This window comes from Bombyx mori, chromosome 25 (assembly GCF_030269925.1).
Source record: "Bombyx mori chromosome 25, ASM3026992v2".
Lineage (NCBI taxonomy): Eukaryota > Metazoa > Arthropoda > Insecta > Lepidoptera > Bombycidae > Bombyx > Bombyx mori.
In genome coordinates this window covers 11754257-11770888 of record NC_085131.1, presented here as the reverse complement: position 1 = coordinate 11770888, position 16632 = coordinate 11754257, and the positions used below count along the sequence as shown (strand labels likewise).

At 40.8% G+C, this 16632-nt stretch overlaps 1 protein-coding gene and 1 long non-coding RNA gene across 5 annotated transcripts in view; one reads left to right on the top strand and one right to left on the bottom strand.

The window, feature by feature from the left end:
- The window catches only part of LOC101742301 (hemicentin-1), a 166132-nt gene that overhangs the window by 23869 nt on the left and 125631 nt on the right, over positions 1–16632 (bottom strand). For all 4 annotated transcript variants that reach the window (XR_009976694.1, XM_012691255.4, XM_012691256.4 and 1 more), the window contains exons 4-11: positions 16428–16554; positions 12361–12554; positions 9913–10023; positions 8404–8604; positions 7617–7780; positions 6294–6447; positions 5438–5568; positions 4523–4682 (exon numbers count right to left, since the gene is read on the bottom strand). Coding sequence is in view for 3 of the 4 variants with exons in the window: in XM_012691255.4 (XP_012546709.1) it covers positions 4523–4682; positions 5438–5568; positions 6294–6447; positions 7617–7780; positions 8404–8604; positions 9913–10023; positions 12361–12554; positions 16428–16554 (1242 nt within the window). In the remaining variant the exon portion in view is untranslated. The remainder of the gene's footprint in view (positions 1–4522; positions 4683–5437; positions 5569–6293; positions 6448–7616; positions 7781–8403; positions 8605–9912; positions 10024–12360; positions 12555–16427; positions 16555–16632) is intronic.
- LOC134201427 (uncharacterized) lies at positions 9386–12293 on the top strand. The gene is made up of 2 exons (XR_009976713.1): positions 9386–9657; positions 9793–12293. It is a non-coding gene; the product is annotated as an uncharacterized LOC134201427 (long non-coding RNA).

Here is a 16632-nt window from a genome sequence, read left to right as displayed (position 1 = left end):
AGTTACACGACCTGCGGGTACTGTAAGTACACCTAAGCATAACACTATGCACTTTATTAAAACTACGTCTGGACCACCAGTTACGAGTAGACCTAGACGGTTGGATCCCGAACGCTTGCGACACGCCAAAAAAGAATTTGACGACATGCTAGCATGTGGCACGGCAAGGCGTTCGTCAAGCCCATGGTCCTCACCGTTGCACTTGGTCAAAAAGAAGGATGATGGCTGGAGACCCTGTGGTGATTACCGTGCACTAAATGCTCGTACCGTGCCCGATCAATACCCTGTACGCCACATTCAGGACTTTAGTCAGCAGCTTTCTGGATGTACTATCTTTTCAAAAATTGATCTTATTAAAGCTTATAATCAGATTCCCGTAAATCCCTCTGACATACCCAAGACAGCGATCACCACACCATTTGGCATGTTTGAGTTCCCGTACATGACATTTGGTCTAAGAAACGCAGCTCAAACTTTTCAGCGGTTTATTGATGAAGTGCTCACAGGCTTAAATGACTTCTGCTATGGGTTCATGGACGATTTGTTAATTTTTTCCGAGTCACGTGATCTTCACATGACCCATGTGCGACAGGTACTTGCCAGACTTAAGGAATATGGCGTTCTAATCAACCCAGCCAAATGTTCTTGGGGTAGAAATGAAGTTAGTTTCCTCGGATATCATGTTTCTGCTGAAGGTACACGTCCTCTTCAAGAGAAAGTCCAGGTTATCCAGGAATTTCCTGTACCACGAACAGTAAAGGAGCTCCGAAGGTTTCTCGGTATGTTGAATTTCTATAGAAGGTTCATTCCTGATGCAGCGACTATTGAAGCACCTCTACACAGTATGTTGGCAGGAGAGAAGGTAAAAGGGTCACAGCCTGTCCACATGACCCCACTACAGCTGGAAGCCTTCGAAGAATGCAAAAGAGCATTATCTCAGGCTACACTTCTGGTACATCCCAATATGCAAGCTGAGTTGTCTATAGTTACTGACGCATCTGACGTGTCTATTGGAGCGACTTTGCAACAGCGTATACGAGACCAATGGGAACCACTCGGGTTCTTCTCCAAAAAATTAAGTCCGAGTCATAGGAAGTATAGTCCATATGACAGGGAGTTACTAGCAATATACGAAGCAATTAAATATTTTAGGCATATGGTAGAAGCTAGAAACTTTAGTATATACACTGACCACCGACCACTTGTTTACGCTTTCTCTAGGTCAAAAGATAATTGTTCTCCAAGACAGTACAGGTATTTTGATTTTATCGCACAGTTCACCACTGATATAAGGTACATACCTGGTACGCAGAATATTGTGGCAGACACGTTGTCACGTATAGAGGAGGTACAAGCCATCGACTTCCATCAGTTAGCCCTCTCACAAGAATCAGATCCCGAACTACAAAACCTACTCAACAAGGGATCGTCACTAAAGCTACGGAAGATAGCTCCAGCTGGATCATACACGGAACTGTACTGTGACATGTCAGTGCAACCGCCAAGACCCTACGTCACACCTGATTTTCGGAAGCAGGTTTTCGACTCACTGCACGGTCTTAGCCATCCAGGTGGTGCTGCTACAGTCCGACTTGTGACCGAACGATTTGTATGGCCTGGAATACGTCGTGACTGCAGAGATTGGTCGAGGAATTGCTTGCACTGCCAGCGATGCAAAGTTACCCGTCACACAACAGCCCCACTTTCCAGTTTTCCTTTGACCACGTCGAGATTCTCCTGTATCCATCTCGACATTGTAGGACCACTAACCCCTTCTGCTAATTACAGATATTGTCTTACCGTCATCGACCGCTTTACGCGATGGCCTGAGGCAATACCGATGATGGAGATCACTGCTGAAGCTTGCGCAACTGCTCTCGTATCAGGATGGATATCCAGGTTCGGCTGTCCCACTCAAGTTACCACCGACCAGGGTCGACAGTTCGAATCAGCTCTCTTCAAGTCCATCACGTCCATGGTGGGAGCCAGGCATTTCCGTACGACATCTTACCATCCAAGCTCTAACGGGATGATTGAGAGACTCCATCGCCAGCTGAAGGCAGCAATAATGTGCCACAGTACTAGCCAATGGACCGAATCTTTACCACTGGTGCTGCTCGGTATCCGTACTTCTTGGAAGGAAGACATTCAATCTTCTGCTGCCGAGCTGGTGTATGGGGAACCTTTACGCTTACCAGGGCAATTTCTCTTTCCATACGAAGATCACACTACCAGTGATGTTACTTCCTTCGCGGTACGCCTAGCTAAACAGATGTCTAGCCTTACACCAACACCAGCGGCATGGCATAGAAAAGGACCATTTTACGTACCAAGAGATCTGCAAACTTGTACCCATGTCTTCGTGAGACAGGACCATGTTCGCAGACCCCTTGAAGCGCCCTATTCTGGTCCACACAAAGTGTTGAAACGTCACGAAAAATTTTTTAAGGTTGAAGTCTACGGTAGAAAGGTCAATGTTTCATTAGATCGGCTGAAGCCAGCTTTTATAACTCGAGAAGCTATAAATGTTGCAGATACACCTTCTACTCCATCCCCGGCAGCCACTTTGTTACCTGCACCAGAGTCCGAGAAGAAGACAAGAAGTGGAAGGCGAGTGCGATTCCCGGACTACTACCAGGGTTAGCTAGAGCAGAACTTCGATCGCCGTAGCGATCTCGGAGGGGAGTGCTGTAGCGAGTCTGAGTGCGGCCCTGCGCTGAGTACGGCCCTGCGCTGGAGCATCGCACTTTATATAGTATTCGTCGGTACTCGCAAAATGTTTTCATTCGGTTCAGTTCGAGTCAAAAACATACGCTGGTTCTTCGCTATTAACATTTGTAATTGATTGCTATTTAATTAAATATAAAATTGTAATTAGTGGTATCATTTCACTGCAACAAAACTATAGTTGGTACCACAAAAGTATAGAAATCATTAGGGCTTAGGTCGGGGCTGTACGGCCCTGTGTGGTCTAATAATTCTGTGTTTTCTTGCTCTAAAAATTCTTTTGTTCTGTGCGCGGTGTGAGAACTCGCATTGTCGTGATGGAGGATGATGCGGCGGTTGCAGTTCTCTTTACGGAGTTCAGAAACGACCTGTGGCAAACAAATGCTAGCATACCATTCTGCATTAACCGTTCTTTGTCCCTCAAGAGGAATAGTCGTAACATGGCCGGTTTTGGAGACAAACGTGGCCACCATTTTTTTTGCAACACTCCGTGAACGAACAATTTTTGTTGGCTTTAACTCATTTTCGAACACCCAAACTCGTGACTGGTTTTTTGTTTCGGGTTCGTACGCGTATATCCAGGATTCGTCACCTGATACAATGTTGTATACAGCATTTGAGGATCCTGCGTGGAATCTTTCGAGAGTTCTGACGCACCAAGTAACGCGAGCCGCTTTTTGCTCTTCACAGAGCGAATGCGGTATCCATCGGGAAAACAACTTTTTACACCTAATTATTCATGCAAGATTATTTGTATTTGACTCATGCCAATGTCTAAAGTTGCCTGAATTTTGCGGTATGTCATATGTCGATCTTCCTCAATCAGCTTACGCACAGCATCAACGTTTTCTTGGGTGACTGCAGTTTTTGGACGACCTTGACGGGGATCATCATTAAGCTTGACACGTCCACGTTGAAACTCAGCAAACCAGCGATAAATTGTGATTTTGGATGGGGCTTCATCACCAAATGCAGAAATCATCCGGTCAACACACTGTTTTTGTGTTAAACCACTTTGAAAGTCATAATAAATCATCGCTCTTGAATTTTCTCGAGTCAATTCAATTTTCTCAACGACTAAATAAGTTTGACAAAACCTCGTGACAAGACCGAGAATCTTTTTTAAAATAAATAAATGGTATTCGATTTTTAAAACCAAGGAGTTTTCAATTAAAAAGATTTTAATATGACAGGAACAGTGGAAATATTCCATTCCCGATACTTTTAGTGCAGCCCTCGTAAGTGTCTTGGACATTTAATGCCACGATGCCACGGCGCCTCGATATGTATATGGTCGAGTAAATAGGCTTGCAACTATGTTTTTTTATGCATCACCGTTTCGACCGTTGTGATAACTTTACGTAACGGATATGGACATATACCGTAAATTAGCGATTATAACATCAAGTGTTGGATTAGGGTTCGCGCTATTCATTTTATATATTTATTTTTTATTACCTAAATGGGTGGACGAGCTCACAGCCCACCTGGTGTTAAGTGGTTACTGGAGCCCATAGACATCTACGACGTAAATGCGCCACCCGCCTTGAGATATTAGTTCTAAGGTCTCAGTATAGTTACAACGGCTGCCCCATCCTTTAAACCGAAACGCATTACTGCTTCACGGCAGAAATAGGCGGGCTACCCGCGCGGACTCACAAGGGGTCCTACCACCAGTAAAGTCATTTGAAGAGATTGATCATACCCCGCATCACAGCGCTGTTTATTTGGCCCTCCCGATCCTTTACGGCGCCGTTAAGTTGACAATAAACGCGTTAATAGGAAATGTACTTACAAAGCACGGTCACAGTGAAGCTTTCGGCTCTAGTTTCGCCGATAGAGTTGACGGCGACACACGAATATCGGCCGGCGTGTTCCCTGGTCGCTTCCTCAACGTACAATACTTGGCTGGTAACATTCTCCCCCCACACGCTATTCGATTTTATTTCACTATCCTGCAATTGAGACGTAATTATGAGGCACAATATTGGCTGCTTGAGGGAAATTAGCTATGTAAAGTTTTGTATTTGCGGAGCGCGATTTTTATAAACGGAATAAAGACTGGGTCTGCCCTACGTTTGCCGCTAGGGGCGCTGTTCCAACTCCATACAAATTTGAGTTAACTTTTACGCTATCGAGAACGTTAAAAAAACTCGCTCTGAGCACACTGTTGGTTTTATTATTTTGCGGTATTTATTATTTTGGAAGGCAAGAGCGTTTTCTTGTGTAATAGTGGATTGGTTTTTCGAAATAACCACCTGAGTTACTGCTGGTGCAATCCTGAAGAATCCATCCGCCATCCGCAAATCCGCCTATTTCTGCCGTGAAGCAGTAATGCGTTTCGGTTTGAAGGGTGGGGCAGCCGTTGTGACTATACTGAGACCTTAGAACTATATCTCAAGGTGTGTGGCGCATTTACGTTGTAGATGTCTATGGGCTCCAGTAACCACTTAACACTAGGTGGGCTGTGAGCTCGTCCACACATCTAAGCAATAAAAAAAAAATCCAACGTGGGGTCAGTACATGATTATAGTAATAGTGGTGCGAATTTAGCGCATGCGTAGCAGTGGTACAATGGACATTCGTTAATCATTAAAAATCCTCGTTTATTATATATGAAATTTTGTTATTGGGCCGAAAATTTTATTAAACAATAAACTTACATTAAATTATTGAAATGTTTTAGATATAATATTCAACAGTTACTTACATTAAAATACCATATAAATTTGTACGCCGGCGGATTTGCTTTGACCTCGCATTCCAAGTGCAGAGGATCCAATTCGACCACCTCATTCAGTTTACCGTCACCCACTCTAACTACCTCTAGTAATGGACTATCTGAAATCGTACAAATTCAACGGCTTTATCATTGTTGACTTCAATAAGGCGTGCGTTTTTAAACTCAAACAAAGCCTAGTTAATGAAGCATTTCTTAATAATACTAAGTTTGAAAGAAAAGGGGGTTAGACGATTGTTCAAAGAACAAAACCAACGCTCACAGAATGAAGTTTATATTAGCTTTCTCATCTGGTACTCTTGAAGTTGTCGCGTATCCTAATTAATCACTTTTTTTTTGTTGGTTGCCTACCTATTCTAGTGACCTCGAGGGGTCATACTAGATTCACCGAACTGTTATAGCGGGTTTCGCTACTTAAATAAAAAATAAATAAATACAAAGTTATGGAGGTCCGATGACAGTCACGCGCACTGATTTAGAGTTGGGAGTCGACCGCTCAGGTCGGGGGATAGGAGAAGACTGCCCGTTTGCGGGGCGGACGGAACAGGAGAGCTCGGGAATGCTGATCGTGCAGCTTGGTTAGGGCTGTCAGCCAAATAGCATTCATACTAGGGTTATAACAGAACCATTAGGTGAGCTCACGGGGCTTTAACCTAGAGACATTTTTCTAACACTGGCTCTAGCAAGAGCAGTGCTTCGACGACTCTACCACCGAATCGGAAACGCGACCCACTGAGAAGATCCGGCGAGAAACTCAGTGGGCTATGTCTGATGGTTAATCACTACGGTTCGTTTGTTTACATGTAATAATTGATGGGTAACTCACATGTGACGTTAAGGGTGATGACATCAGCCTTGGAGTTTCGACTGGGAGCCATCGCGTGGTTGGTGGCTACGCACGCTAACGTAGCGCCGTCGTCGCCCACCGACGGATGTAGCTCGAGATACGATATCGCCGTGCTGGATGAGCTCACCCAACTCTGGATGTGTACAGCGAGGTATTCATTGTTAAGCCTTAAGGTATACTGGGTAATGGGAGCTGCCCTGATAACTGACGACAAGACGTTGAAAATTTGATTTTTACAAGGTAATCGACGAGGTGGGTAGAGGTAATCAATCACTTAGTGATGATTATGGTCTCCAGTAGTTACTTGGCACCGGATTTACTTTCATTGACCGTACTTTCATTTAAAGCTTTTTTTTATAGGAATTTTGTGACCTGGTAACTAAGACCTTTAAGTCATGTCTTATTTTAAATTATATTCTTATTTTTATGAAAAATGATAATATGACGTGAAATGAAATGAAATAAAGTGAATATGACTAATTTGAGATATTAATCAACTGGGATGAAATTAAATAAAATGAGATGAGATGATACGGGATGAAATATAATCTCAGTAAAACGGTGGTCATTTACTGTAATTTTTTCAGTGGACTTTTTGGAGGATCCTGAGAAGTTACGTCCAGCGGCTTCGTTTTATTTTCCCACATTTGTGCACTTTCACAGATATTAAACAGTTAATAAACCACCGTTATTACACATTTAAACCTGAAGAAGCACTAAATAGACAAAATAAAACAAATCACACAACTTCACTCCTCGCGTTCCCGCCAAAAAGTCCCATTTAACACTTAAACACTACTTAGTAACTTATTGTTTTGTCTATACTAATATTATAAAAAAGAAAGATTTGTTTGTTTGTTTGTTTGTATTGAATAGGCTTCGAAACTACTGAACCGATTCGATAAATTCTTTCACTGTTTGGAAGCTAGACTATTCCAGAGTGACATAGGCTATCTTTTTTGAAAAAAATTAGGGATCCTTACTAAAACTCCAATAATGTAACCCAAGGTGTAAAAAAATTACCTAAAATATTCTTTACATCGCGTGCTGCGAAAACTATTGATGATAGAATAAAATAATGTACTACGACTTTGTAGAACACATTATTATTTACAAAAAGTGTCGCGATAGCGTATGTCTAACTATTATAGTTATGCCGTAATAAGTTTTCTTTTATTTAAAAAAATAAAACAACGTCAAATGTCGTTGAAATTTTTGTTAAAGACCCGAGCGGAGCCGGAGCGCGCCGCTAGTATTCAATATAGGTGGGTATTCAGCAGAAAACAGCGGGTAGTCCCGTACCTGATTGCTATGTCGCGTCAAGTGCTTCTGGTCCAGCCACCAGGACAGGTCGGGCTGCGGGTAGGAGCCGGGCGCGGTGCACTGGGCCAACACGGGGTGCCCCGCACGCAGCACGCCGTCCGCCGTGCCCCACACCCAGTGGATGGACACGTTGTACGCCGGCACTGGAATGTCGAAGCAGTGTGCTTAGTGCGAGTGCTTTTTAACGTTCTCGATAGCGTAAACGTTAACTCAAGTTTGTATGGAGTTGGAACGTTTGGCTAGATTTGCCGCTAGGGGCGCTGTTCCAACATTGTGCTTAGTGCGAGTTTTTAAACGTTCTCGATAGCGTAAAAGTTAACTCGAGTTTGTATGGAGTTGGAACGTTTGCCTACGTGTGCCGCTAGAGGCGCTGTTCCACCTCCATACGAATTTCCATCCATGCATTTTACGCTATTGAAAACTTTAAAAAACTCACACTAAGCACACATAGCTATTGATATCGGAATACAAATTCTTGTTAAAGGTCGCATAAATGTTGAATAAATGTGGCACTAATTACTTAGAGATTAAGCTCTAGTTTCAAACCGCACAATTCAAAGTTTCCATTTAATTAATTGTTACTATAAAATCAAATTTATGTCTTCAGTTCTTTTACGTATTTGTTGTGTGTGCGTAGCATTAGGGAATTTTAAAATAAGATGGAACTTGAATTTTTTTCATGATTAGGGTGTTTATTTCAAAAAAAAAAGAACACTGCGCTTTGTATTTCAGACGTACATTTAAAGTAGAGCAAAAGAGAACTCACAATATAGTTCAATATCCAGCTTAGACTCAACAGGTGGCGCTAAATTCGTGTTACTGGCTCTGCAGGATATCGAACCCGCGTTGGCCCGTGTCAAAGGCAGATAAAGCTCATTTTCCCTCACCGAGGGAATGTCACTGTCTGCATCAGATGCGTCTACCAAGTTGCTACCAGAATACCAGCTCAATCGGGGTGGAGGGCGACCTGGAAATTATATTTATATTAAGACAATTGTTGAAGAAATATTCGATCAAAAATGTATGGTCAAATTGCGAGTTAAGTTTTACGAAACTAAAAAGATGCAAGGTACACTAGCGCCATCTGTTATCTCTTAAACAAGGCTCAATTTACTCTTAACAGCACAAGATGGCGCTAAAGACAGCATAAAGCACATCACAAGTGCTACACAATTTGTTGGTGACCTTGTTATGCAGATGTCACTGACACCAAAAACTGAATTCTGTCTATAATTACGACTGAATTTATGTATCAAGGTGATGGTATTGTGATGCGATAACAAGGCTATTATGAACTAGTTCGTCCATAGATCAATAATCACGATACGGACATTCAATTCTCTACATCTCATTTAACAAATCCACAATCTGACTATTTAATTGGTCATAAAACGAATGTTATTAAGGCCTTAAATCGATCGACAGCAATCAAGTAACGTTCGGATAATTGATAAATAAAAACCTGCATTCGAATAAATTGCCTTAACTATTATCCGAGAGCCTGCTCATTACGTTTGCATTGGCTTAAACATCTCAGTTCCTGTCAGTAATTGGTTTTGAAGTTCTTCATAAACAAGAATTCACTGTGAACTATGTTAATTAACTTGTTCGTCGATAAGGGAAATACCGTGCATTGGTTCTTAATGGTCTGATTTATAAAGTTGTCTATACGTATAGATAGGCAGAGATAAAAAAAAAATTGTTTGTTTAATGACAATTGACGAGTTTAGTAACACCGAACAGTCGCTGTCATTTTAGACATGTCCTTTCAGATCATCTCTATCCACTGCTCTTACTAGAACATAGACGTTAGAAACTTCTGTAGGAAGTAGCAATGTGCAAACATATGTGATAAATTATAGCTATGGAGAAACAGCATTTTTTTTCTTAGCTTAGGTATGTGAAGGGTATTTGGTACTTTTGAACTTTTTTCTTGGAGGCCCGGATCTCTGAGGCCTAGGCGTAAATTCATCACCGTTAATGAGTCCTCATGATGTGTTGTCTCTATGTTGCTGACGAGGTAAGTGCACATTGAGATATAACTATTACCCACTGAGTATCTCGCCGGATCTTCTCAGTGGGTCGCGATTCCGATCTGGTCGTAGATTCAGTGAAGCACTGCTCTTCTTAGGGCTAATGTTAGCAATTCTTTCAGGTTAAGCCCGTGAGCTCACCTACCGGTCCACGTGAAGTTGGGATAGTCCCTTACGCTACCAACGATTAGGCAGGGAAAGAAAAAAAAAACACAATTTAAAACTATTTACATGCTATTTACCTCCAATCACCAGACACTTCAGTACCAGAGTGTCGCCTTCGTGGTAAGTGCCGACTGTGCGCTCTACTTTATTGTCAAGCTCGTCCATGAAAAACGGAGGACTTGGCAGTACTGTGAACCAAAGAACAAGTTTTAAGGAACTATATTTTATCGCAGAAATAACAATAAAATGCAAATCATAGAACCAAAGGATTATAATTTGCGTAATTACTGGTGGTAGCACGTCTTGTGAGTCTGCCTACTTCAAATGATGTTTGTGAGGAGTCTGCAGTGGTTTGGCTTTTGCTAAGGTCAGTGGCAATTCAAACAGTAGCCATTCAAGACCAAATTAGCCGTCTGGTATCGCTGGCGATAAATGTTTGATGATTCTCAATCCTTTTTGTTAAGTTCTTTAAGCCAGTCGATCTTAAACATTTTTCTGTGTTTACACTTATCGACTAGAAATGGAAACATCTAACAGGTCTTCATTAATATTTATGTATTTGAAGAACCCTTAGATCTGTAACAATGCTTTGATTTAAGAGTGCGTTCTATCAACAATTACAAAGTAAACTGGACTAATGTAATTGACATTTGTGCATCGAGCATGATTAAAGCGATTTAAGATGTTTACGGTACGATTTAAAGTTACGGAATGTTTTAAAATAAACACGCCGTCACCATGATGGATGCGGTGTGGGCACAAAGTGTAGGGTGACCATATTAGGTTTTTCTCGTTGGAATTAAATGTTTTCATTTCTATTTTAAATCATATTGCAAAAGTTTGCAAGTGTTTGTTTCACGCAAAAACTATTCGATGAGTTTTGATCAATTTTCTAATTTTAATATTGTATACGTCAAATTAGCATACAGAGTATAATCTAGTACGATCAACAAATTACAGATGGCGCGCGACGTTAAAAAAAATGTATGTTTTATAAACACTTAAGTCAAGGTGAGAGCGGAATCTGACTGGTTTCACTAGTCTGATCAATAAAAATAACCATAAATATGTAAGAGAGGTGATTTTTTATTATTATTCATAATTAGTGAAATAAAAAATTGCCGATAGATGTTACATGACAGAGGAATGCGAGATTGGCTGTATTTTGACTATAACTATTTCTTTTCAATTATAAGCTACTAGGCTTTATGACTCATTATTTTTCTAGGTAATTCTCCCTCTTATTCCTTTCTCGAGTTCAGTAAGTCACACACAGAAAAATCATTCAGATATCTGATATAACATGACACTATACCTGCACAATACCTATATAGGTATAGTATCATGTTTTTAAGCGTGTGCACGCTTCGACGAGGTCAGTGACCTGTTTCTAATAAAATAATACTAAATGTTCATTTAATTGATTTTCTTTTAGGAATGAAGGTTCAACCCCTTGTGAAATGTGACTAAAGCTGAACACCTAGTTCAACTTTGGTCACTTTTTATGCTTTGTATGAATTATATTTCTATATTAATATGGTCACATGAACTATGTATATTATTATTGGTAAATTATTGGTTGTATAATATTTACTTCAACTTAATTCCGTCTGCATAATTCGCAAAGTGACCGTGAAAAGAAACATATTTCACTCAGTGTAACCTTTTAGAAATATCATAAATATATAATAGAACTTATCCGATAGAGATTTTATTTCTTTCAAATTAAATTTAAAATCTAACCTCTCGTTTACCGTTCCGACATTGTCACAACGCGAAGCCGAAAAAAATAGATACGAGGATTAGTACCACGTGGTACCACGATTAATAGGTTCGTGATATCTACGAATATTTCAGATACTCGGAAGCATATATATTGAGGCAGAGCAATAGTTTATCGCCCTAACCAATTCCAAATAGCGTTACAGGGACTTATTTGTCTCTTTAAGCTCTCAGATACATATGTATGCCTAGACATAATTAAATCGTTGGCTAATTATTTAATCGTAGAGTGATGGTGGTATTATCGGTTCTATTATCAGTAAGCACTGTTCGTAAATCATAAAATAATTAGGTATTAATAGACAAAGACTAAGAGTTTTTTCGTTCCTTTTGTCAAACGATTTTTTTTTTTTTTTTGGCAGCCATTATCGGCCACAGGGCTGCCAATTAAAAAAATTGAAGATAGTCGGTTTTTTTCGAAATATCATTAAACAAAACAAAAGAGAAAATCTGAGTCTCATATTAAAGAATATAAGCTCTGGTTGTCAGTGGTTATGGTCGATTATGTATTCTATGGGCCGATAAGAAGAAGATGCATTGTTTAACACTCGTCCTTAACAGAATAACAAAAAAAAAACGAAATTAATTGTTAATTCTGTTTGCTGTTGAACTGTATTTTATTGTTGTTGTTTTTAAACTATTCTTTCAACAAAATACAGATAACGAAAGAACACAATTTACGTTTTATTTGTATATATTAAATTAATGCATTTTACCAAAATAAAAGCAAAAAAGAATCTTACCAACAACGGTCAAGTTAACGCCGATGTTGCGCGTTGGAGACAATCTGAAGTCTACTCTGCAGTGATAGACGGCCTGGTCATCTTCTGTGAGTACAGACACCGTGATGGCTGTCGGTTGGCTGCGGACGTCCGCCGACATCCGACCTGTCGCGTTGAACGTGGAGTCCGCCCATTCCCGATCGGGGATCTCGAAGCTGGAAGAATGATGATTCCTACCACCTAAACTTGATTTTTTTAAAGGCTGAATGAGCTCGGGGTCTACCTCGGTCTTTCTTACTGGTGAAAGGACCTCTTGTGAGTCCGCATGGGTAGGTACCACCGCCCTGCTTATTTCTGCCGTGAAGCAGTAATGCGTTTCGGTTTGAAGGGTGGGGCAACCGTTGTCACTATACTGAGACCTTAGAACTCATATCTCAAGGTGGGTGGCGCATTTACAGGTGGACTGTGAGCTCGTCCACCCATCTAAGCAATAAAAAAAAAAACCTGGTGCTTAATGGATACCTGAAGATCAGAATGTGAACGCCGCTACCTGTCTCGACTGATGAGCTTCAAGTCTAAATCTCTCTAAATGCATCTAATGATATTATGTATGAAGTATGTATATGATGCAATTTTGTAACGAAGTAATCCTGGCGACAGAAATAGGCAAGATGGGGATGACTTGCGCCCTACCCTCAATAAATACCGATGTCGATGGTGGTACTATGGTATTAGAGGCGACTTCCTCTTAAGTCAAAGTCGATGGGCGGAGCCATTGACGACGAGCACTCACGTGGACTCGTGACGTCATCTGGAGGGGCAACTCGTCATCTGGAGGGGCAACCGACCGACCAGCGGGGACATCACGCCACCTCGGATCACTTTTGCTGGAAGCGCGCGCAGCGTTCACTTGTCTTAGATTTAATATTCTGTGTCGATCGTTCCAACCCACTTTTGTATTTTTTTTATTTATTCAAATTATTAAGCCGTTGCTAAAAATGGTATAATACTCGTACAATATTACTGCCTATCCGGTTAATCCTTTTAAAATACCAGAAGAAGAAATGACTAGAGCTCAACTGATTTTTGCTCAGTAGACCAACGTTCCGAATGATGTTGTCAATTTCCGGAAGAGCTTAATTACCTTTGCTTCGAAGCCACAGGGTTTAGTTAAAAGCTTAATTCCCTTGTTTGGAAACCACGGGGTTTAGTTTTGTATGTTTTAGGGGATAAGATAGAAGTGAGTTTTACGTTCAGTTCTATTTGTTTACGACAGTCTATATCCAGTTTAGACCAGACTTGAATTGAAATGTTGAAATTTTTGTTTGCGAGACTCAAAAGAACTTACTAAGCCCGAAATTTGGCGCAGATCCAGTCGCTCAGCTAAGTGAAAAGTACGCTGTGAATTGTACAGTTGGTCGTATTTTTGGGAATTTTAAAAAGGTAACTTTTGCAAGCATTCTTCTTGGAGGCCAAGAGGGTAATTTAAATTTGAAAAGATGATTATATTCTACTAGTTTTTGCCCGTGACTTCGTCCGCGTGGAAAAGTTACTTTGGCATAACGCTAAATATCCGCGACTTCATTTACAGTACTCAGGATTGGAACTTCATTACTGAACCGGTAGATGGCGTTGAAGAAGCTAGATTTTGAGATTTTTTGATAAACAATTTTTTAATTGTTCATAAAAAAAAAAATCTTAATAAAAAGTATCCTATGTTACTTCTAATACCTCCAAGAACATGTGTACAAAGCTTCATGATGATTGGTTGAGTAGTTTCCGCGTGAAAGCGTAACAAACAAACTTACATTCACATTTATATATTAGTAGGGATGTATATTTAAGTCAGTGTGATGTTTCCGAAAATCCTGGACCGACTATGATGAAATCTTCAGGATATATCTTAGGATTAGCCAAGCGGATTAACCTGTGTTGGTAGCGATCGGATCATTAGTGAAATTTAGTATCTGTCACCAAATAGGGTCGGGTTTGACTAGTTTTTTAAACAATGAAACTGTTTTAGAAGAGTGTGCATCTATCGATGATTTTTTTGATTGCTCTTGTAGGCAGACGAGCATACGGCCCACATGATGGTGAGTGATTACCGTCGCCCATGGACTTCAGCAATGCCAGGGGCAGAGCCAAGCCGCTGCCTACCGCTTAATACTCTCCACAAGCCTCGTTTGAAGAAGGACATGTTATAGCGCTCTGGAAACACAGTGGAGGGGAGCTCATTCCATAGCCGGATGGTACGTGGCAAAAAAGATCTCTGGAAACGCACTGTCGATGAACGCAGCAATTAATTTTTAATAATTTAATTAAAAAAAGAAGTTTTTTTTTTATTACGCCAATGAAAATGCTGCGGCATCGAAGCACCCAAAATGAATGTCGTTGGGACTGTCAGCCTGCAGATAAAGCTTATTATTGCGTAGCGGCCGAGCTATACTTGTAGCCGAAGCGCAAGTTTATTTCGAGGCAGATATAAGCAGGATCGTACTTATGTGTGTTTTTGTTGTAGCTATATTACAGGCGACTGTACTGTACTGTACTACATACTGTTGAATACGTCGTAGCCTAAAGGATAAGGTGTTCGAATCCCGCAGGCGGGTACCAATTTTCCTAATGAAATACGTACTTAACAAATGTTCACGATTGACTTCCACGGCGAAGGAATAACATCGTGTAATAACAATGAAACACGCAAAATTATAATTTGCGTAATTACTGGTGGTAGGACCTCTTGTGAGTCCGCACGGGTAGGTAGCACCACCCCGCGCCTATTTCTGCCGTGAAGCAGTAATGCGTTTCGGTTTGAAGGGTGGGGCAGCCGTTGTAACTATACTGAGACCTTAGAACTCTCAAGGTGGGTGGCGCATTTACGTTGCAGATGTCTATGGGCTCCATTAACACCAGGTGGGCTGTGAGCTCGTCTACCTATCTAAGCAATAAAAAAAGCGATTTGTCTACATATGTACATTCTGAATATCACTGAATATCAGTGTGTGTCAATTAAACTTCCGCACTAACAAACACTCGTAAACTCCGAACAGTAATATATTATGCGGTCCGCTATGATGAATGATTCATTTGCCGGAATCGTGAGCATGAAAAATGACGATCGTTTGTAATGAAACGACAGTTTTGAGTTCCCTAAGAGTCCTTTGCCGGAGTGTACACTTCGAGTTACTAAATGAAGTTTGCGAAGAAAAACCATCTGTATCTACAGCGTATTAAACTAGCAAGGTCCTTTTAATAAGCTAAAATGTTTTAGGATCTCGAATTTGTCCGTTTTAATCCGACAGAGCTTTCGTGTCTTTGAAGCTTTAATGATTGGTAGACATGACTTTTTTACTGGTGGTAGGACCTCTTGTGAGTCCGCGCATGTGGGTACCACCGCTCTGCCTATTTCTGCCGTGAAGCAGTAATGCGTTACGGTTTGAAGCGTGGGGCAGCCGTTGTAACTAAAACTAAACTTATATCTCAAGGTGGGTGGCGCGTATATGTTGTGGATGTCTATGGGCTCCAGTAACCACTTGACACCAGGTGGGCTGTGAGCTCGTCCACCCACATAAGCAATAAAAAAAACATGATAAAAAAAGCCTTCCGTGAGCCCGAAGAGGTGCTAGTGAGGTGCTTAGACGTCAAAATAATATTGATAACAAGGCATTATCTGACCTCTGAAGCAGACATGCGTTTCGGTTTGAAGGAGCAGACAGCCTTATAAGAATACAACTGACTTCTATCACAGAACTAAATTTAGAGACACTCCTAACATTTGCACGTAGCGATAATTACAGCGCCCAGATTTCACTACAGTATTTTCTTCGGCTTTAGCGAGTCGTAGAGCTGATTACATCTACTTTACATCTACTTTTACGGCTTAATCTCACATATTTTATTATCATCACGTCATTCCCAACGCTTCGAATACTCTACAATTACCGTAGTCGCAGACGAAAAACATTTAGTGCAATTGGATATCATAAAATGATAATAAAAAAACGTGGGATTGAACCGTAAATGTAGTTCTAATTAGGATTTGTTTGATTTAATTTAAAATTACTCACTGACGTGGGACTTAGACTCACCTGTAGATGGGAATGTTGTTTTTGTACCAGACTAATATCATGAACTCATCTCCCGAGGAGTCAGGGGTTGTGTCGCAGAGGAATGTTGTGTTTCCACCTTCAAGTGCTTCTTGGTGTGAGAGGGGACCTGAAGCATTTGAATGTCATACAGTTCTTGTATAGATACGTATGCCGTCCAAAACACGTCATTACGGATCCTCTTGAT